Consider the following 23511-nt stretch of genomic DNA (forward strand, 5'->3'; position numbering starts at 1 on the left):
GTGATAAACAGATCTTGCAAAGTAGCTCACTGCCATTGGAGGTGAACCATTCAAGTATATCTGCTCTTTTTAAAAGCTTCAAGTTAAATGGCTGAGTCAAATTTAACTTGTCAGCTTTCTGAAAGACATCATTTAAAAAGCAGCATGGCTGTTTAGGACAACCCTGGGTTTATACAGTGGTAGCAGCTAGTGCTGCACAGTTTATGGTGTTCTGCCGAATCCAGAGGAGGAGGCTCTTTAGAGCCAGGACAATCTGCAACCATTAGCACAACTCAAATGACTTTGCTTTTGTCTTGGCTGTTGTGTATTTTTATGACAGCAAGAAATGCTGCAGTTTTTCACATTGCAATCACTTTGGAAGTGTCCACTTAGAATAATCATAAAATGTTCATACTTGTAGCTGACTTGGCATTGGGCAGATAGCTGGGTGATTTTCTGATTTGTTTCCGGTGTTATTTGTATGAAGATTGTGCTGTACTTGTAATTTGCTTTAATGATAGTAAACTCATTGATGGGTTAGAAGTAAGGTACTTGTGAGTTACTGGGTAGATGTTTTAGGGTTTATTAAATAAAAGAAATCAATAGGTAGTCCAGTAGCTCCTTACTCAACAGTACAAAGTGTATGTCACTGCTGGGAGATTTTCTGTAGAATTTTGTTGGAGCAAAACTTGTCTTCCACTGCAATTATTCTATAAAACATTTTAAAAAGTTCACATTCTAGTTCAGAAGTGCTAATGGGGAGAATTTCTAATATTTGCTTGCATTTCTATGGTATGAGTTAAACTTCCATTCCTGTAAGTGTGAAGTGTTTGTGCCACCTTTCTCTCTGCCAACACGGTGAATAACTTGATTGTCTTGGTTGTTTTTGTTTTCTTAAAAAAGGTAAAATGATCAACCTAATCTCATATATAGGGAGTGAGAGCATCTAGCCTGTGGCAAACTCCAACTCAGGAATACAAGCCCAGGGCTTCTGTAGCTCCAGGGGGAGTTGGCATAATAAAACTGCCTGACCTAACAAATTCTGTGGTGAGGTTTTTCAGGAATTTTATGCCGGTGGGTTCTTTCTGTTTAGGGTCTAGGATTTTAAGAGAAAATAAATTGTAAGCATTCTAGAATTAAAGAAATTGTTTTTAAAAGAAACCAAAACTCATCTCTTAAAAATAATCTATATCTCTACTCAAAATATAATTCCATATTCTGTTGTGATGAAGAGGCATAAACCTCTGTTCAGAAAAGCATGTGTACTTTATACTAAACTTTATGGTTTTTGCAACTGCAGAAAGCTAGTGACAAATTTGCACGTAAGAATACACATCAAAAATTACTAAATGACAGAAAAAAATGCAATTTTTGCTGCTGGTCTCTCTCTCTCCTGTAAATTAACCTGGTGAATTTACACCACAGCCAATAAATAACAGTCCCCTTTCTGAAAGGGCGTGTGGAATCCATACTGCTATCCCCTACTTCCTGTGGCACAGCAGAGACACAAATAAAGTAAAGGTTCTGTCACTGTGTGACCTCCAAATGATGGTTAGAAATGGGGAGAAGCTCCCAATCGAGTGACCTCAAAGAGCTGCAGATGTGCTCAGCAGGAGGCAGCGAGGCCATTCCCTGAGTTACAGGTCACAGGATCAATTCTGCAGTCAATGTTTCTGAACACGGACCTGCACAGGGACTGACAAAGCAGCAGTGATGGACTGAGGGGAGTGCACAGCCCATGAATCTCACAGAGGCCTCAAAGGAAACTTGAAGTGATCAGACCTATAAATTACAGGTGAAGCACAGTCTCAGGGCTGTGGAGAGTTAAAGATAATTCGGTGCATGGTTCTAACTGTTTGTATCATAAAGCAGAACAAGCAGCATTGATAGAGACTCTGAAAGAAATTCAAATCTATTAATCTCATTTAAATGGTGATACTATTAAGAGGGACAAGTGGTCACGAGACAAGAGCTTAAAATCTGCATTTTAAATAAATGAGGTTTGGGGGAGCACCTCTTCCACACAACCACCTTGTAGTAGTTTTTCCCTATGGATTCTATGGGCAGACTCAAGTCTGTTTGGGTCTTAAAGCTGTAAATTTTAATTGCATTTACACCTCAGTCCTGGTTTTAAGTGTTTCTTAGACAAGGTAGTTACACAATAGAACTCTGACTTGATTATCGGAGATGGAAAAATACAAAATTGTTTCAAAAGATACAGAAATCATGCATTGATCTTATGGGAAAAAGTTGTGTGAAAGCAATTCTGACTTCAAGCTGTTTTTCATTGTGAGATGAATCGTTGTGATTCCTGCTTTTTAGCCCACTGGGACAGACTTGCTGAAGTGCAGATGAATTGAGAAAAATTCAAATATTTTCTGTTCTCCTTCAGGTGTTTTTAGGAAGGCTCCAGTAGGCAGAGATGCCCTGTGCCCCTTCCCCTCTCTCTGTTGGTAACCTGCTTCCCTCCTTCCTTGGCTTTTGTTTGTGAAAGATGCTCTTTCTGTCCCAATTACAAACTTCACACTTCCTGTCCTGAAATGGACCTGAGTCTGCCCTTATCCTTTTTGTAGTCCAGTATCCAAGCAAACCTGGCAGCACTCTGGCCATTGGCAACCAATCTGCCTCTTATTAGTAGGTATCAACTTACTTATTTACAGGCATGACATAAGCCTAGGAATGGAAACACAAAGAAAATCACTGTACAGTTATCCTTCCAGCAAGGAATCTCCTGCTCTGTCCTTCAAAGATAAAGGAAATACCACAAGAATCCAAAGGGCCAGGCTGATAACTACCCAGCTCAGTGCAATTAAATATCATCATGTGTACAAGTTGTAAGAATTACATGTTTAGGAGATATTTAGCACTTCAGACACCAAGCACTGTGAAGGAGTCATGCACAAAAAGGGAAGAGGATGGCTGAAACTGTGGCTGGCTGCCTGTGCTCACAGGTAATTATTTGTGCCTGTGATAATTCACTTGGCCAAGATGGGCACATTCACATGTGCATGAAATTAAAGGTGAAGACTTCAGAAATCTGGCTCATGGTCTAAACCAAAAGTCTATTAAAAACAGACCATGCCTAGCATTGCAGAGTCTGTGCAGACTGGGATGTGTAAAGAAGAGAAACCTGAACAAAAACACGAGTTAAAATAAGTAGGTGAGTGGGAAGGAGTGCACAGTGTACCACAGCCAAGCCCAGCTGTTCTGGGCTTATGTCCCTGCTGCTCCTTCATCACCCATGGCACCATTTCTTATTCCAGTGTCTTGTTTGTCTTTATTGCTCTGCTCTGTTTTGTTCTTTTTTTTTGTTCTTATTTGTTTTGTTGCTCCTAAGAAAAGAACATGTAGATGAAAACTGCCTTAATTTTTCTCAGTATTCTTTAATATTCGTCTGCTTTTCCCCTTCCCTATACCCTTAAAAAATCCACAACAACTATAAACTCTAAATTAACTACCTCTACCATATTCTGAGCAAATTTGGAAGGGCATGCAGTGTTACATTATCAAAAAGTGACAACTAGCTATAAAGAACTATATATCTTTTTAATGATGAAAGGGTTATAATGAGAATTGATGAAATGAAATTAATGGTAATTTAAAATAACACAGTCATTCTGATAATGGTTGTGGCAAGGTTGTAACAGTGCATTGCTGGTTTTGTACAAGCTGAAGGGGATTGATTTTTGTTGGTGGCCAAGAGGCTGCCATGTTTATGGAAAAAATGTGGTGTGAAAATTAGGGAAGTGATAAATGGCCCAGCTAGAAACAAGCTGAACTGGGACACTCATGGCCAGCTTTTGAGGAAAAGTGCTGTGATCAGATGTTAGGATCACCCTGCATGAGTGGCTTTAGAAACAGTTGCCTCTTTATTTCCAGGTCTTTCCATCATCAGTCAGTGCAGGATAACTTAAAGCTGCTTCTCGCTTCTAGGGGGTTTTCCATATAAATTGAAAACCGCTCTGCTGATGCGGCTACTGGAGATATTGTAAGCAAATCCGTTGGTTAAAAATGGACTGCATTAATGGAGCTGCTTAAAACTTAAAAAGAACATAGTTACTGCGATAGGATATGTGGTTTTGGGGTTTTTTTTAACTTACTTCAAGTTTGACTAACAAATATTCCTGGCTACTTTGTAGGTGGCCTGTTGTTGATGTAGTTTGAAAGAGGCTGGGCTGTCATATGGGAGTCTGTATCACATAAACTGGTATGGCCAGCCCAAACCAGAGAGCTGCCAGAGGTGCTGCAGGTCTATTTTTTTTTCCTAACAGTTAAAACCTCATTTTAATGTAAGGCATTGCCTTAATTTTTAAAGGTATTTTATCTTCCTGTCCATGTCAGAGACCTGTAGTCAAGCAAAATCCAAAGTGCACCACTGAGTCTGGGAAGAATGCACCTTCTGGGGTCCTCCCTCCTTGCCAGCCCACAAAGGATCCAGAAGACTCACAAAACTTGGTGTTTAGGGTAGTTTGAGTGAGTTCTCTGACTGACTATGGGCTCAGTTCGGGCAGCACCAGAGCATTAGGAATACGCTGCAGAACAGATGCAGGAGGAAATCCAAGTGGTCAGCCCAAGCCAGCTGATGCCCTGTCTCAGCTTTTGTAGCCATCCATGCCTCTGGTCTTTAATCTTGTATCCCAGTTTGGCTGGTCTGTCAGGTGAGAAACACCATTGGTAATGTTAACAGCCACCCCTGTGCAGGAAGCGAGTGCTGCAGCCCGGCTTACACGCTCCAGATAGGCTCAGATCCTGCAGCAGAAATGGCAAAACCAAGACACCAGCAATCCCGGGATCTGAAGTTGCCTGGAGCACAAACAGGAATCAGTAGTTCAACAGAATGTGCTCCACAGTAATGCATTAAGTTTTCTTGAGGGTTTTTTGTTTGTTTTTGCCTTTACCAGCAGTGACATAATTAAATTGCAAGTGAGTGCCAGAAAAGTTCATTTTAGACTTTTTCAGTATAAACTGTTTTGTAGCTAAAGAGGAAACTAAACTAAGGTTCGAATAAGATGTTTTTCATTATCATATAATAAGGTTTAGTAGAAGTGATCTCTGTGCCTTCAGATGATTGAGGTTTTGCCCCAAAAATCTGTGGCTGGAATGGTGAATGTGGCACTATTGCAGTATATGCAATTTAGGCCCAATTTTTTTTCTCTTACGTTGATGTAACTCAGTGTATTTGCTTCAGAGTAGCTGAGAGTGAGTTTGGTTCTGCGTCTTTTAAAAAATGTATTATAAATTCAGGAGTGGTTTACTAGATGGTTTCCTGGGTTGGGAAGAGCTGGTTTGTTTCACTTTGTTTTATCCTACACTTTCAATAGTTTATGTAGGACGTTAGTGACAGTGGCATTCCACAGCGTGGGATTACGGTTGGGCCGGTGCCCAGCAGCCCTGTGGCCACTGTCCCTGGGGCCCTGGAGCCCTGTGTCCAGTCCAGCTGGGGGAAGCTGCTGCCTCTTCCTCTGGTTTTGAAGCTGCACAGTAGAATTGAATTTGAAGAGTCTCAGCTGCTGGAAAATCCAAACAGGGGGATGTGTGTGTGCCTGCTTAAGTTGGGGGAGGAAGGGGTCCCATAAGCAACGTGGGACTGCATAAAAGGCATATTGCAGTTTATGATGTCTGGATGCCCACCTGGAGAGCAGAGAGCTCAGGAACAAAATAAAATGACTGAAATTCTGCTCGACTCTGAAATAAGATAAGAGTATAGTAGTGGAAGGATTTAAATGGGGAGGGCAGCTGTTATAGCCCCCAGTTGTACATATTTTATCCTGAGGCACCATTTGGTTTAATAAAATTTAGATCTAAGGCTGTCCTTAACCTATCAGTTTCTTAAGACTTAATTATAAAGGTTATACTTTCAAAGGACAAAAGCATTATTCATTTGTCTGTTCATGTCTTCCAGGTTTATCTTGCAGATTACGGACTTTCCTACAGATATTGTCCCAATGGGAACCACAAACAGTATCAGGAAAATCCTAGGAAGGGCCATAATGGGACAATAGAGTTTACCAGCATAGATGCCCACAAGGGAGTAGGTAGGTTTCTTTTTTTTATTTCAGATGAGTGATTACAGAATGAGTAATCAGGCTGTGAGAGCTGCTGTACACAGGAGAAGCAGTGTTGGGGATTGCTCAGCCCCTCGTGGGGTGACCTCCTTGTGTGCCTGGGAATGCTTCCCCAGGGCTGGAGGAAGGGGCAGCATGAGGAACCCTGAGAGGCTCTGCACGCACAGCACTGCAGCCCAGGACACCCTGAGAAGAGCTCAACATCAACTTAATTGGTTCATGTTGGGAGGACTGGTTTGTGCCTGCTGTACCCTGCAGAGGCAGGATTTGCTAATGCTGCATTGTCAAGGAAAAGGGTTTGGAGTCTGCACTGTCCTTTAGGGAGAGCTGTGTCTGAGTGTCACCATCTGTGTTATGGGAGGATATTTCAAGATGACATTCCTTCTGCAAGGAGAAAAACCTTTTTTGAAGTCATAAAGTGTTAACTTTTTGAAATCTTTTTCCAGTAGCCTTTCATATATCTTACTTATTTAAACTCACTTTGATGGTATTGGAAACACATTTGCAGGTAAATTACATACATAGTCCTTTTATTGGATATTGATTGTACTGCCTTGCATTCCAAGGCAGACTTAATTCAACAATTCCCTAATTAGTTAAAGTCATAACCTATGTCTTGTATTCATTTACCATTAATTAAACCTTAGCTGTTTATTACACTGCAGTCCAAATCCAATAGCAGACCCAGAGAGCCATGGAAAAGGGACTGGGAGGTCAATATTGAAAATATATGGTGTAAAGTCCCACTGATGGCTGCATTGTTCACAATCAATATGGTCAATGCAACACAACTTTCTTAGTTGCTATGTCAGCAAGACAAAAAGTCAATTCTAATGTTATGCTAGTGAAAAAAATGGCGATTATTGAAAAACTTTGACTCTTGCTACACAAGAGTGTTTTTGTTAACTTTTCCTTCCCCTTTCCCCTCCTTCACCCCCAAGATCATCTCAAACAGGAGGGATGGTTTGCTGCTGCCAGCTTGGTGAGGATCAGTGTCATGAGTGATAACTGCAGGAATTTGTGCTTGTTAATAGCTGCTGAACTGTTACCTTAAACTAATACTTTCTAACGAGTTTTAGTTGGCACAAACAACTGTATATTATTGCTTTTTCTATTAAAAGGACCATTGACCATGTAATGTAGAGGGTCTTGATAATTTGCTGGAGCTGTTAAAACCTGCAGTCGTTTAACTCTGGTCATTAGGAAAAATGAAATAAGACCAGCAAGTATTTCCTGCTAAGACAACTGCACCACTTCACCTGCTAGAAAATATTTTGTGGTGAGGAGAGCATCTGTTTTGGAGGCTTCTGGCCCTCCCAAGCATGCAGAGTGTTTTCTGGAGACCTGACTCTGCCTGCTTTGCCTGGTGGTGTGAGCGGTGTGGCTGTGCAGTAGTATTTGATGTGGATGCTCTTTGAAGGGTGGGTGGAAGCTGGAGTATTTGGGATTTGGCAGTTGGGTAGTTATAGCAGCCAGTTTGGTAGTGTTTGTGGATGGGTATGTGATTACAGGACAGATACTTCCTTTTATTTGAAAGTGCAGGGAAATTTTACAGGCTTGGGTGGCAAAAGGTGTGCAGAGGAAGTGTGAGGTAAGTTTTGTAATCTGTGTCTTGGATAACCTCCTCAAGTAGCTAAAGTCATGATAGAATTGGTTAAAAGCAGAGGACACCACAAAACAAAATATTCAGAAAGATAGTTTGAGGGAGCTTACCCCCCCTTTTACACTTGAAAAGTGTTTGCTTAGTAGCTACAAACAGAAAATCCACAGATTTTTCTGGTGCTTCTTCTAGAAGAGCCTACAGAACATGATGTGGGATCTGGTATGTTGCAGAGCATCCAAACTCTTCACATGGAATGCCAGCTCTGACATTGTGTGATGATGTCCTGGTTTCAGCTGGGACAGAGTTAATTTTCATGCCAGTGGCTGGTGCAGTGCTGCGGTTTGGATTTAGGATGAGAGTAACACTGATAACACAGGGATGTTTTCGTTGTTGCTGAGCAGTGCTTACCTTGAGTCAAGGACTGTTGAGTTTCCCGTGCTCTGGCAGTGAGGAGCTGCACAAGGAGCTGTGGGGGAGCGTGGCCAGCACAGCTGACCTGGCCAAAGGGATGTTCCATATCCCAGGATAACAGGGGCAGTGGATAAACTGGGGGGTTGGCTGGGAGGGGCCGATCACTGCTCAGGTGGTGCTGAGCAGCTCTATTGTGCATCACTTAGTGCCAGGGGGTTTGTTCCTTTTGTTCCTTTCTTTTACCTTCCTTTTCATTATTAGTATTTTTAAAATTTTATTGAGAGTATTAAACTGTTGTTATCTCAACCCATGGGTTTTAATTTTTTTCCCTTATTCTCCTTCTTGTCCTTCCAGGGAGGGGCAGGGGATGAGTGGCTGTGTGGTACTTTATTTGCTGGCTGGGGTTAAACCATGACAGACAACCTGAGTCCATTAAGGTCAAATTGCCTGAGTTTCCCACTTGCCAGCAGAGCTCTCAAGGTCCCAGGGAAAATCTGCATGTGCAGCTGGACTGCATGGGTCCAGCTGGCAGAACACAGCGATGGGTTTCCCTGCTCTCTTGGTGTGAGGTTGAGTCACAGAGATGTCTCAGGGTGCTGAAAGACTTCCAGTAGCTGGGGCAAAAGGCTTCTGTGTTCAGCAGTCTCCTGGATTCCCCACTTGTGGTGGAGTCTCAGCACAGTCTCATGTATAAAGTGAGGTGGGGTGTTGTGAAAAGTCTTAATGTTGGCAAATGGAAGGTGCAGAGACAATCTTTATTCTGGTGTCACATTCCAGCTTTTTAGAGTGGAGTATTTTGTTATTTCAATGCTCTAGGAATATAATTCTAATTTTTAAATGCTATTTTATATAAATGAGATCCTTTCCAGAGGGCATTTGCTGCATGTGTGTAGCATCATAAATATCTCAGCCCCCTGAACAGCATCAGTGGCTATGCTGAGCTGGACAGATGAGAACATTTTGACTTGCTCATGAAGCAGCTACTGAATACATGCAGTGATTCGAGGGACGTGCTGAAGCTTTAACCAAATTAGGAATTTGTAGCTTTCAAAAGTGCCTCTTGGCAATGCTTGGAGCTGATACCCTCCTTGCACAGAGCCAGTCAAATGCATTCCCTTCCCAGTAATTTAAGTCAACGCCAGAGTTTCTGTAGTTGAATGCAGAGCTTAACCCAGCTGCGTGCTGGCTTATTCCCCAAGCTCTCTGTGGAGCTCACCAGGTGTAGAGTTGTGCAGTCCACTGGGATCCAGAAAGGTTCCTACCAGTGGCCACTGCGGGGAAACACTTTTGGGTGGTGGGATAAGTCCGTGTTTGTCTGACAGTCTCTGGTAAGGCAGAGTGGGATGTGCTGTTCCTATGAGCTGTGTTTGGAGTTCACCTGGAACCAAGTAGGGCCCAACTTGGCCTCTGCCACAGGATCCAACCCGTACCACTGGCATTCCTGGGTTTGTGGCAGGATCCCATCCCAACCAGCATGTGGGTATTTGAAATTGAAACCCTTTTTATTTTGATGCAAATTTCACAGGGCACAACTGCGTCATTGGTTTTAGTGTCGCATTGGAGTGTGCTCACTGTATTCACTTTTAAAGACCAGCCTGCATAAACAGTACTGCATTTTGGTTTGTTGATTGATAATTAAAGAGAATTATATCTGTACTCAGTGTACGTTTAAAAAATTGTTACATAGTTAGTGTTAAAAAGTAATATTTGGATCAGTGCCTCCTATGGATTTTTGTAGATTTTCTCCTCAGTGAGGCATGCAGTCAATACCTAATTTCTCTGGAGATTTACTGCACTTAACATATTGAGGTTCTTTTAAATACTCCAGTCCTGTGCACTGAGTGCGTTAGCCCAGTTTTAATTTGCTATCATTGATGAGCATAAGAGTATGAACTGTCTATGCTGAATTCCCTCCAGCATATATTTGTGTTTGCCATCGATTCCAAGATGAGTCCTGTCCCTTCTCCCAGCGTTCCACAGTAACTCCGAGCAGTGTTGCCATCTCTTGCATCAGTGGAGGCCCCACTGAAGTCCGTGTAGGACTGATATCTACACCTGGAGTAGTAAATGCTGCTTTCCACAGGAGTGGGGACTTTGGACAGGCATCTCTGTGCCCCTCACACGGGGTTAGTGCACGTGTGTGCTCCGTGAGCTCTGTCAGAACGCTGGGACACTGGGTTTGTCCAGGGCAACGCCAGCGTTGGGCTGACGGCAGGGAAAGCCCTGCAGCCCTTGTGCTGGTTTTCCCCGCTGCTCTGACAGCTGGTCTGTGGTATTAAAAACACAGCTCAGTGCTTGGCCATTTTTCCTGTTCTGTTGAGTAAAATATGTGCAGGGTTCATTTTGTGAGGAAGGATGTGCAGGAATATAAACACCTATGCCTGGAAACACATTCTTTGGGAGCCTGCTTCCAGAGAACAGAGCTCTGAGTGCCTCTGGATCAAGAGGTTGATTTGGCATCTGCCCATGCATAGTTAGGATTCAGAGGGAGCCTGCAGGATTTTTTTTCTCTTTTTTGTCGGTCAAATGAATTATTGATCTGCTGTAGTTTGATATGTGTTTCCCAAAGACTGTGTACAGGACAAACTGTAAATCCTAAATAATAAAAGGAAAATATAACTAGTGTGGCAAAAAATGGGTGGAACTTTGTAATGGGACATAAATAAAAAGATGGTTTAGTTCCTGAGAGTTGGATTAGAAATGTGTGCCCAGCAGAAGAGGGAGCAGGAAGTGGTTATAAGTGAAAGAAGAGTCACTAGCAAGGAAAAGATTGGATAGGCTCCTACAGCCACCTCTGGAAGCTTATTCTGTCCTGCCAGGTATGTCCAGAAGCAGCAAGAATAAGATGAGGAGCATTTACAACTTTGTCACAACTGAGGACTGTGCCTGGGAATGGGCTGTTTAATTTTGGCTGTTGTTCTCTACACCAGGCGTTCAGAAAGGCAGTGAATCTCAGCTGCTTGCCCACCCCTACTTATTATAAGGCCCTTACCTTTTTGATTCTTTTTTTCTGCCACACAGATATGAAAGAAGAGTAAAACTTCCTGTCCCCACTCTCCTGCCACACGTTCTCCTTACTGCAAGCTTGGAACCTTTTGCTTCCCACCAGGTACCGGCATCTCCTGCCACCACCATTTTATCTCCCACCCACATCTTGTGGTGAAGTTCCCTTGCACCTTCCAACCTTCCCACTGCATAAACTTGTCCCCACCAGATCAGGACCCCAGCCCTCTTCCTTTCAGCACATGCCATTCCACCAGTCCTGATTGTTCCCTCCTGGCAGCTCTGCTGTGTGTTCCATGCCCATGAGCTGTTCAACCCATCAAGTGTGTATCTGTAGGATCCCAGTTTGGAGAGAGACCGTGGCTGGCACAGGAAGTGTCCCTCTCTGCCATGTCACAGACTGAGTTCTCTGGAAGAGCTGTACTCCAGCTGTGGTGGTGCCATGGATTTTTCTTTCCAGCATTCCGAGTTGGTGGTTATTGTCAGGGAGTACTTGAGCAATGTACCAAGCTGATGGTGCAGGGCTGGGCATGAGAGGAGGTGGTTCCTGGCTGGAATTTGCCCTGTCTGAGGCTGGATAACTCTGTGGAATGACCTCCAAGCACTAAACTGTATCATAAATTTAATGTACTTCTGTTACCTTTTCCCTGGAGCCTCACTCTATTCCGTTGGTCGTTGTCCTGCTGCAGGGAGCTCCTCAGACTGACGGGGACCTGGGGAAAGCAATACTTCATTATCTGCTTGTTTCAGTTTGGGTTTTCCTTTTTTTGTCTTTTCACTTCTCCTACCCCTAATAGAAGCACTGATTGTTGGCAAGTCTTGTATTTGTCTGGTTTTTAATCATCTCAGCCTTGAATTAAGTTATATCACTTTGTGATGATACATTTTTGTCATAATTGTATTTCCCCATGGTCATGTTAACCCTCCTTTCCTGTATGGGCTTTTGGATTACTGCTGTGGTGTGAGTTCTATTTGTGAGTTACTGGGAATTCGTGTTCTGTAATGCCAGCGAGAGTTGGAGGTGCCACTGCATGTCCATGCAATATGAGCAACCAAAATGCTCCTGTTTGTGAAAAGCTTCTAATCCAAAAAATCACCAATAGTGAAATTATCATGTAACAGTGCTAATTAAAAATAAGAGAATATTTAATCTGGCACTTGTTAGATCTTTACAAAAGGCTGGAGAAAATCAGCTCAACAGAGGCCATAGAGAAAACTCCTATTTTTACTTCAGTTTCAGAGGAGTTCTTGGGAGCAGTGGAGTTTTGAGAGTATATTGTGGCTGTTGTGATATCGCTGATCTATTTGGAAATAATAATCTGAATATAAATTAGAGTTGAGATAGCTGCCAAATCCAGTGTACGGAGATACATCACTTATTTTCTCCTCAGGTGAATTGCTTCGGTTATTCTGAGTTATTGGACCCTGTGCCTGCATGTTGAGTATGTTTGTGGTATATTTAAAACTCTGATTTCATTGATGTGCTTGTGAGTTCATCAATTTCAGTGGAGTTGTTCCTGATTTATCTTGGCAGGACTGAGAACAGACTCAGGCCTTAAATCTCCAAATTAAAAAAATTAAAGATATTGTGAAATAAAACATCACCAATGTGTTCCCATTAAATACTACTTTATATGAGACTAAAATAATAGTAAAAAAATCCTGTGAGTTGAAAAGCAGAAATCAAACATCTATTAAAAAAGAAAAATAAGAACCAGAAAGATTTTTAGGAGAGAAGTAAGGATTTGATTTAAATAAGTACTGGTTGGAGTGTGCACTCTTGTAACTGTGACAAGTTATCAAGCAGAATTGTTTTATTTTCACCCGGCTGTCGTATTTAAAGTGAAAGCAGATTGATTTCTCGCCGTTGATGTTTATCAAGAATTCCTGTAATCTTCAATTGTGTGAGCAGATTTATTTTTGCAAGTAAACATATCATTGAAATGTTTCTATTAGTGCTCTATTTGGCATGAAAATCTAATAATTCCATTGTCCATGGACAATACTAACTCATTAAAGATTAATCAAATACTTTGTAACAAGAATCTAAAGGATTTAAAAAGTTGAGGGATTTAGCTTACATGGAGCAGAGAGAAATAAGCAAGTACAGCCAAAGGATCAAACACGGAGATTGTCGTGTGGTTCTACAGAAACCCAGGTAAAAGTCTGTATTTAGCAGCACTTGTGGTGACCTGGGAGATGAAGGGATAGGGGAGTTACTGTGTCCTGTGAAACATTTCCTGTTACTGCTGGGCAGGGGTGCTTTAGCTCCATGTACCTTTTTGTCCCTGTGCCCGCTGTGGCTTTGGGCAGGTGTCAGCCAAGGCTCCTGGTTTGTCATGGCTTTGTCCCAGGATTAGTCAGGAAGTGGCTGCAAGAGCTGCAGGTGAGAGGGAAGGTCATTAGTCATGGCCAAACTGTGAAAAACCTTTGATCTCTGGGTCTGTTTTGACAGAAAATGACTTATCTTGGGGTAACTTCTGAAATCTGATTGGTTTGCTGTTACTTATAGATGCACATCAATGAATCCCCCCCGGAAAAAAGCTGTCCATTGGAATTCTGACAATTTTCCTCAAAAGGCCACTTTCTGTAGCCTCTCTCACACAAACAGGTGCCAGGAAGGCGTTGTGAAAATTGGAGGATCTGCAGTCAAAAACGCTGGTTTACATGGATCTAATCTGGAATTGCCATAATGGAAAAAGGAGTTGTGAACACATGTGTGTGAATGGAATTGTTCCACAGTTACCGGGAGATTTATGGCCAGAGAAATCACTACAGAACAGCAAGTGGTGGAGATTGTGTTTTTATTTTAATATGGGAGCCAAGTCTTGCATTAGGACGTTGCTGAATCCAGGGCGGAAAATAAACGACGCCCGAGGGACAGCGCAGCGGTGTTGGATCCAGGGGCCTTTAATAATCCCGAGCCTAAGAGCAGTTAAGATAGGGAATGTATAAAAACTAATCGGCTGCTTTTACAGTAATGTGTGTACAGGAACAAGCAACAGTTATGATGTGTTGGCACCGTGGCTTTTAGCAGATGACTTCTTAAATTAAAAGATAAGTTTGCTGAGTGACTTTCTGGAATTTATTTAATGAGGGCCCATAAAATAGGATATCTGTTTACAGCAGGATTAACAGCACAGTGCTCAGCTACTGGTCTTTATGCTGGATAAAAAGTGCCAAGCAAGTCTGAACTCTTCTTTCCTTCCTGGAAAGCAAAAATTAATTTTGGAAAAGCATAAATTTAACTTCTACGTCTGTCTGTCTTTAATCACAACAAACAGTTTCTGGTTTTGCAGATTCCATGTGGTTTTGACGTGCAAACTTGTAGGCTGGAAGTCAAAGAAATCCTGCAGTGGTCCTGCTTGTTCAGTTTTAGCAAGTGTGGTTTCCTCTGGGTAGCAGCAAGCAATAGCAATCCTGTTGGTATTGCACTTTTCCCCTCCCTCTTTCTCTAGGAAAAGCCAATCTATAGGTTAGCTTCAGTTTCTCTGTGTAGATGATGCTCGGGGATGGGGTTAATTTTTGATTTAATTTTGTCTCCTGTATTTGTGTTCTGCCTGCAGTGTGCAGAGCAAGAGTAAGTTGTTCCTGAAATAACTTCCTTTTTGCAGTGGGCAGTTTACCCGGGACTTTGCTAAAGAGCGAGTGTATTTTGGGTTGTGCACAGCTCCACAGAAACGGCTGGAGCCGGGAGCAGGCTCTGGTGAGGCAGTGCACACTAGATGGCAGTTTTGTCCCAGCATCCGAGTTCAAACGGCTCTGCGGGAGAACAGGAAAGGCCATCAGTGTTTAGTCTGCTCTCACAGAGTCCCTGCATGACCAATGTGGACCCCATGGACTTCCTGGAACATGTGTTAGCAATTTAGCAGCAGACATTTATTTCTTTGTTTTACTGCTTGGCTCTTTGAGAAAGTGTTGGTACTCAGTTATGGGCTGTCTGGATCATGTCAGAGGCCATGGGGATCAAGTCCATGTGACAGGCCAGACTGAGGAAGGATGGAGTTGGAGGAGGTGAGGAAGCTGACCCTCACTTGAGCAGGAACAAGTCACTGCCTGTCTGTGGCCTGTGGCCAAATGCCGGGGCGGTTCAGGTCTAATACAGCTGAACAAACAAAACACTTTGCCCATTTGGCTTCTTCATATTTCATCAGCACCAGTTCAATCAAAGTCTTTTCTATTTCCTAAGAAGAGGTTCCTATTCTTAATTGTATTTTTTTTTCTTTCCCCCTCCCCCTTTCCCACATTTTAGCCCCATCCAGACGAGGTGACCTTGAGATCCTTGGCTACTGCATGCTGCAGTGGTTGTGTGGGAAGCTGCCCTGGGAGCAGAACCTCAAGGACCCTGTAGCTGTCCAGACTGCGAAAACAAAGTAAGGACAAACCCGCCCCCCCCCCCCAACATGGACACACCAGCCTGGAACCCTGCAGCATCCTCACCATTTCCCAGCTCTGGGAAACACAGCTTTCCATGCTGTAGAACAGCACCTTAGGAGAAAGCTAAAACAATTTTCCTTAATTAAGAGTGATGTTGGAAGCAGTTAAAATGGGAACTTTATGTGCACGTCTACCCTCCTTTGCATGTTTATGTCTGTGCTGCTGTGGAGAGGAGGAATTCCAGTGCACAGTACACAGGCATTTTGTCTGCTGTGTATTTTTCCAATACTCTTTTTTTTCAAAGAAAACATTTGTAAATTAGCACAGGCCTTAGTGTACATACAGAAGGTTGTTGTGTGGTTCCGTTAAACTGCACGGGCGCTTTGTAGTGACCGTAGTACAAACATCTCGTGGAGGTTTTTCCACATGTGCACTCAATTTATTTAACTTTCTATACGATACTGTTTTTCAGATGTTTTTCTGTAGGTTTTTAATGTTACATAAGCCTACTGCCATTACAAACAATTAAATACCAAAACACTAAGGAGCTTGGTGAAAATCTTTCCTTTTTCTCAGCATGACTTACTTGGAGCTTACTAAAGCAACAGTGGATCAGTGTTTGCTTCCTCTGCCCTCACAGCTGAGACTGGGGGATTTAATTGCACGTGGTACCTGTAGCAGGCTGCACAGCAGAGGAGTTACCCAGAAGTAACCTCACAAGTGCAGGAGGCAGCAAACTTTTTAGTAGGGCAAGTCACACCAGAGGTACCCGCTGGGGCTGGCTGATCCCTGGAAATCAATGCTCAGGTTCCGTGGGGCAGCGGCTCCTGGCACCGGGAAGGGTGGCTGCAGCCTGTGCACGGGGCCGAGTGCAGCTGGAAATATTGACACCCTCTGCTACATTTAATATTTCTCCTTTAGAAGTTCTGATCATTACACAGCCCCCTGCAAGGTAACACTTATACAATTCAATGGGAAATCAATTTAATCAATCAAGCTGCTCTGCTGATTCCTCCCTCGCCATTAACCCTTGGATGGCTCATGTTTCCAGGATGCTGAGCAAACAGAGGCTTCAAGGAAATGCACAGAAAATTACACAGATTCCACTCATCAGAAATATCCTCTTACTCTAATAAATTACTTTCCTGGAATTAGGTATCTTGTCCAGGTTGTTCCTCTTAACTGTCTTAATTTTCAGGTTCCTGTGGGTGCTGGACTGCCCAAGATGAGGGCTGGTGTTTTTCCTGTTTTTAGGAATTGATCCTGAGCTTCTTTGCTGTTCCTGTTTCTGGATGGACAGGAATTACACCTGTGGCCCTGCCGCTAATGAAGCGTGTGGGACTCTAGGTGATGTGACCTCCCTGTTCCCTTGTGGCCCTGCCATGCCTGGTGTAATTTTGACAGCCCTGTGCTCCATGGCAGAGAGGACCTCATGCTAAATGATGGGAAGGCAAAGCAGAACTGCTTAAATTCCAAATTAGAAATGGGAATCATCAATCTGAAATCAGAACAAACCATTTTGCTTAAAGGGCTTTTGCTTTTCCTTGTAGAAAGCTTAAAATAGCTGTGAAGAAAAACTTAAAGTGCAGTTTTAGGTATCAGCCTGGTCTTGATGAAACCAGCAGCATGCAAAGAGTTAAAAATGGAGCTGGTGAGGGGAGATCTGGGTTCAAAAGCAGTCCTGTGAATCATTAGCTATCCTGGAGGTCTACTCCCTTTGGTACTGAGACTTGCTGTCTTCCTAAATCCCAAATGAGGAATCACCTGCTCCAAAGCTGCATTAAATTGTTGCACTCTGGTGTTGTTTCAGACTTATGGATGAGCTCCCAGATTCAGTGCTGAGGTGGGATTCTCCTGGAAGCAGCTGCAGTAAGTGTACTTGCACTTGTACCCCATGGCTCTTCAGCCTGTTCCTAAACACAGTTCAATGTCTGACTCGGGGTGGGGGGAGCAGAAGAGAAGTGGAAGTAACACAAATTTAACAAAGTCTTCAAAAAGAAAAAGAATCTTGCTCAGTCTGTGATGTATCCCATGGAGTGACAGAAGGGATCTTGGCCATATGTAATCCAAGGTGTTGGGAAGCAGTGACTATCTTGGAAACAGAAGTAGCTGTTAGTATGGAAATAGTAAGCAACTGTCTACCAAAGGTTTATTGCTCGGTGCTCAGAGTTTAAAAAAGCAAATGGATGGACACTTTGTCTTGTCTTGTTTCTTCCTTCCCTGAAATACAAAAGTAACCCAGGGAAAACACCAAAGGTCAGTATCTATTTTTGATTTATTCCCTTATTTTCCTAGTGCTTTTGTATTGGAATTATTGGAATGCATTGTGTATTAGGCAAAATTTATTCATGATGTGTATACATATTTAATAAATCTTTCCTGCTGGGATTTGACCAGATGCTAATATCTGGTGTAGCACTCCAGTTTTAGGATACACTTGGGTCTTCAACTGAAAGAAAAGTTTGAACCCCCCATATGTTTTTCCTACTAGCATTATTCCTGCCCATTGAGTGGTTTCCCTGTTTTTTGAACCACTTGATGGAAAAATGTTGCTGCTGTTGGACTGTTTTGGGATGCAATCAGAAAAACAATAGTAGCATTTGAAGTTAAAAAAAAAAAAAAAGTGTTTTTCCAAAGCATTCCCAGTATAGTATTTATGCAGATTAAAATAATACTGTTCAGAGTAATTAATATTTAAAGGGATATTGTAATCTATCAAAGACTTTTCTCTTTTACAGAGAACTATCAATACTTGTCAATAAAATATTTTAATTTTTATCCTTGGATAGCTGTCAGTGCTGTGGGAATTAGGGCATGAGCATAACGAGATGGAGCACTTAAGGTCTGGCTTGTTTATCCAAGTCGGTCTTTTCCTTTTCTCCTCCCAAAAAGACAAGACATTGTCAGTTCTGTGTTTTGAGTGTGTCTTCAGCTGAAATTGTGTTGTCTCGTTTGGCAGCGGAGGATTGGCATCCGTGTTGGAATGAAATCCTTTCTGAACTTCTGGGGTTACATTCAGTGAAATTCACAGTCAAATCTGCTCTACAGGTGAAATAGCCAAGTTTCTGGCCTCTGTTTCTGGCTTAGCTTATGATGAGAAGCCGAAGTATCAAGTGCTGAAGAAAATCCTGCTGGATGGCCTGGAGTCAAGTGGGATGCGCTACGACGGCCCGCTGGAATTTTCCGCAGCAGCAGCGTGCACACGGAATCACTGCGCTGCTAAGGTGTCCAAAGTGAGTGGGACAGCTCTGGGATTATTTCTAATAGCTCCTGCCTGTTGCCTTTCCTTTTGTAGAGGAGGAAATAGTTAAAGCTCTCAAGATGAGACTGACACAGCAGTTCTTCTGCCTTAAATACACCATGTTTGTTAATTCCTGTTTCCCCTGGCTTTGCTAAAAAGTGGAATGTCAGCCCTCAAGGAGGAAGAACTGCCATGAGTCCTTTTGACCTACAGGCTCTCACTTCAAAGCAGTAGGTCTGTGGAGAATGATTTACTTTCAGGATAATGGGGAAGTCAAGGACTTTGTTCACTAACATCTTGAAGACAAGCCTGAATGCCAGGTTTTTCCTTCGTCCCAGATTAAAAGCAAAGTTACCTTTATTAGTGACAGCATTTAATTCATTTTCTTGCTTTCAGGCTGTTCTTTGTCATTTGCCTTTATCCTCCCGCAGCCCCAGTGTGGAGATGTTCCTGTGGCTTTAGCTGTGCTGCTGGTGTGCACTGGCACAGGATTTTCCAAGTGACAGCTCTCCTGTGCTATTTTCCTCCAGTGCTCTGAGTTAATAAAGCCCAGCTTCCCTAAGCAGAGAGGGAGGTAATTAGCAGTTTTCCTGAGAAATGTCAGTCCCGTTGTTCCTATGAAAGTCCCCATGTGCACCAGCCCCGTGCGGTGCTCTGGGGCGTGTGCAATAAGGCAGGGTCAGGGTCCCATCCATTTTTAATATTCCTGGTGAACTTTGGACCATCACAAGTGTACGTGAGCCAAGAATGCAGGATGCAAACTAATGTGACTGATAGGCTGCGAGATGAATGGTGATTCAAGTATCAGTGCACAGATGGTTCTGATTTGCTGAGTTTTGTAGCTGCTGCAACTGAAGACATAAAATATCCTTCTAGTCATAAATTAGCTCTTTGGAAGCAAAACCTTGGCACCAGAGCTTTACAACCTTCAATTAGTAGGGAAAGAAGTATTTGAATGACTGTGGTATTGACATCTGTAGGCCTGCACAGTAATCATTCCTAATAGAAGAGAATATCTGTTTGAGGGGGTTTTGCATGGCTAATTAACCACCAGTGAGAATATGTAATTTTTTCATGATCTCCTGATTGTCACCTTTCTCTCATGATACAATTAGATTTTATTGTAGCAAGTGCCTCACAAACCAATTGTCAGCACTATTTACGTATTGTGGAAGGCAGAACAAAAGTTCACGTTTAATGAAAAGGCACTGGGTTTTGATCTTGGTAATTACAGATACTTAGTTTAGCACTTTATTGACTTTTCTGGTTTTACCCCTTTTTTTTTCTAATTTTAACAAAACCAAAAGCTATTTTGGTGCAGGACTTCTGTGGCTGTGATGGTGACTACTGTGTCCTCACTTATTTGAGAAGTTTTTTTAAGTTTGCACTGTTTTGTGAACTGACTCAGCATCAGGTAGCTGTTAACGGATCTCCAGCTGATCTTGCTGGATCTCTGTTTCACAGGAATCTTTGATTTCTCAGAGTCAGACACTAAATAGTAATTCTGTTTCCTTCTTAAGCCTGGCCTAAGACTCGACAGTCTGTGGCATAAAAGATGATCCCAACCTTGCAGGCTGCAGGAACTGCTGCAGCACTGGCTATTTGCAAGTCACACCCCCCTGGAAAATCCCTGGCTGAGGAGTGTCAGTTATCACCATTCCTGTGCCGCAGGACTCAGTGGGATTGGGTTTGATGGCCAGGAACAGGATCAGAGGGAATGCCTGTGTGTTACTAAATCTTGGCACCTGTCAGCACTTTTTCAGCGAAGTCTGTAATGCTGAGTGTCTCACTTCTTGGAACAGTGAGAGCACCAGGATCACCTGTGTATTACTGCAGCCTGTTCCTTCAGCCAGTTCTGCTGCTGACATGAGCCAGTTTCCTCTAAACACTCGCTGCAAAACAGCTGCAGAAAGGCAATGTCAGGGTTATTCAAAGGATGTAAGGAGTACTTAAGTACAAGTAGAGAGGGCAGCTAACTGAACTCTCTCGAAATTTATTGCTGTTTTCAGAAAATGCAATGTTTCAGTGGCCTGGTGCTCCTGGTGCTGCAGCCCTGACAGTGCTGGATGACAGGTAGGCTCTTCCTACTGCCTGTCTTCGTGGCAATGCCTCTAGTGATCCTAGGCCTGACTTTTCATCTCAGCGTTCCCTTTCTCACTCTCCTTTTCTTCACCAAACACTTCTCCCATTGAAGAGACAACCTAGGAATAGTGGGAGCCACTGCATACAAGCCACTGTTTCCTCACTTGTTGCTTGTGAGCAGGATCTGACTCCAGCTGATCTGTCTGGTTGCACCTGTACCAGTTTGGTACACAGGAAATGAGGGGATCTGGGGTTAATTCCCTTCTGAAGAGCAGCAGACACCTGTAACAGAGGATCCTGTAGCACCAGCTCCTTGATGAGGTGGATTGCTACAGAGCAAGGATTTTAGGATATTACTCCCTGTATAGTATCATAATCTAATCTTGAGGTGGTTCTTGGTTCCAATTGCACACCAGAGATAGGTGATAAAAGATTAATTGCATTAATTCTGAAATTTATTTACCACAGTTTTTGGCCCTGAATAAATATTTTCAGCTTTTCCCCCTACAGTGGAAGTGCTGACGTTGTGGCAAAGGGAAAGTGGGGTGAGGCCAGCTCCCTGCTTACTTGATCTTGTAGAAATCAGACTAAAAATAATTGCATCAATACCAAGCTGTAATCTCGTTAGGATGAAATATGGTAATTTTTAGGTGTAAAACCACTTATTTTCACTTCTAGTCCTGTTGGAACTTTTAAGTGAAATCTTAAAAGTTTTGCTTTAAGTCCTCTTTGGAAAATGATGCTGTTGTTTAAGGTGTGTATGTACAGTGAAGATCATTATTTTTCTGTGTGAATTCTGGGCTTTTTTCACTGTACAAAATGCTCACTGTTGTTCATCCCAGGTTCGCCTCCCAAAGCCTCCACCAAAACCAGCTCAGAAGAAGGGAAAAAAGCTGGAAGGTGAAGAACCTGCCTGTCAAAACAAAGTGTGTGTGGGAGGGTCAGGCACACAGCTCCTGGGAGAAGAAAAGCCAAGTAAACTGAACAGGAGGCCTCCCAAGGCAGAGCTGCAGCAGGTGAGGATTTGGGCCCTGCAGTAGCACCAGATCTCCCTGTTCATTAGCTCCATGTCCAGCTTTTGGGGAGGGCAAGGAAGAATAGGGCTGGAAAAGAGCCAAGGGCTCTGTCACAAACTCCAGGAGCTGGCAGATGCTTGCTGGTTTCCAGTATTCCAAACAGGAACTTGAGGGCCCAGGGGATAAGTGCCAGGAGGGCCTGATCTGCCCCAAACCTGGCGCCTCCAAGTGCCAGATCAGGATCTGGAATAAGTTGAACGTACTGGATTCCTTTCAGCACACAGTTACTGTCTTACCTCAACAGGCTCCCTTGCCCAGGCCTTCCCCAAAACCAGTGCAGCAGAAGACAAACAGGGGCCACGAGGAGCATTCCAGCTGCCTGAGCAGGCCCCACACTCGGGGAACACACCAACAATTCCAGGTGGAAGAGAAGCCACTTAGATTTTACACTACTCGTCAGGAGCCTGAGCACCCAAAAAAGGTGAGGGCTTTGGTGTTACCACAGAACAGTCACAAGTGCCTTGAGAAGGAAAGATCAGCTTTTCTAAGAAGAGTTCCAAAAACCCCTCCAAGAAAGCCTCAACGATGTGTATGCAAACTCGGTGTTCGCCGCGAACACTAAAGGTTTGTGGGTAATTGCCTGTACTATTGGCCTGCTGCCACTGCAGTGTGCAGTGCAGCTGCAGAGCAAAGCCCTGCACTTGAATGCAGATTGTGATTTCCCAACTCATATCCCTTTGTGGACCCTGCTGTTTGCATGGTAGAAAGTAAGTTCAGGAGTTTCCTTCTCTGTGTAGTGGAAAACTTCAGAGTTTTACATCAGAGGATTTTAGCAGTTAACAAACTCACCTTGACTATTATTGGTAATTTAGTGCATAAAAGGGCTGAATTAATAGTTTCAGTCTTACTCTTCAACTGTACAGGAAAAAAAAATGAAAAAATGAATCAGCTTTAGTACAAGTAATGCAGCACCACATCCCTGGCGGTGATCACCCTGTGCTCCTGTTCTCTGGAGCTTTGGTGTATTTTAGTGAGGAGATTGCACCCTGGTTTTCTTTCACAGAAACAAATAACTTGGTTAAATGAGGACAGTTTCTAATAAGCACAAAAATGCAACTTTTAAGGTAGCTTTATGATTAATCCAAAATTCTTTGCTTCAAGCAGTCTGATCATCACTGCCTGGAGACTCCGGTACAAGCTGGGAGAGGGAAGCAGCAAAAGCACAGCTGTACCTGAGAGCACCAGGCAGGACAGTGGTGAGCAGAACCATCCTGGGAGATGTTTTGGCTGCCAGCAGGGGAGATGGAGTCTGACAAGTCAAACACAACTTTTGAACAGGAAAACACTCCAGTGTTACTTCCTAGTCCTCAAATGGTGGAGTTTTTGCAGAAAAGGGACCAATCACTGGGCTGGTGTTTAGATTATATTTGTGTTTGGATTTAGTTTTTCTAATGGAAAAGCTGCTATTCCAGTAGGATTAAATGTGCTGTCTCTATGTAGAACCATTCCGTGGTACTCACTGAATATTCTGCACAATAGGAGGGACTTTAAATGGGTGTCAGGCAACATTTAAGCCATTCAAGTGAGAAACTGGAGAAGGAAAAAAGGCAGGGTTCTCTTAGCTTCATTTTGCAGAATTCCTCTCACATAATTTAGGAGCTTGGTAATGGAAAGCTCTGTAGGAAACCAGAGCTGTCCCTGGTTCTAAGGGACAGTGGAAAAGATTCTTAAGTC

At 43.1% G+C, this 23511-nt stretch overlaps 1 protein-coding gene across 4 annotated transcripts in view; it reads left to right on the forward strand.

Annotated features, from left to right (window-relative positions):
• The window catches only part of VRK2 (VRK serine/threonine kinase 2), a 37419-nt gene that overhangs the window by 12833 nt on the left and 1075 nt on the right, over positions 1-23511 (forward strand). For 2 of the 4 annotated variants that reach the window (XM_039567900.1, XM_039567901.1), the window contains exons 8-13: positions 5882-6014; positions 15314-15434; positions 17249-17307; positions 18487-18671; positions 21604-21777; positions 22082-22258. In XM_039567900.1, the coding sequence (XP_039423834.1) occupies positions 5882-6014; positions 15314-15434; positions 17249-17307; positions 18487-18671; positions 21604-21777; positions 22082-22258 (849 nt within the window). Of the gene's footprint in view, positions 1-5881; positions 6015-15313; positions 15435-17248; positions 17308-18486; positions 18672-21603; positions 21778-22081; positions 22259-22939; positions 23034-23511 lie in introns of those variants that run through there. The other 2 variants (XM_039567902.1, XM_039567903.1) reach the window with 2 other exon arrangements.

The sequence above is a fragment of the Corvus cornix genome, chromosome 3 (assembly GCF_000738735.6).
Source record: "Corvus cornix cornix isolate S_Up_H32 chromosome 3, ASM73873v5, whole genome shotgun sequence".
In the NCBI taxonomy this organism is placed as follows: Eukaryota; Metazoa; Chordata; class Aves; order Passeriformes; family Corvidae; genus Corvus; species Corvus cornix.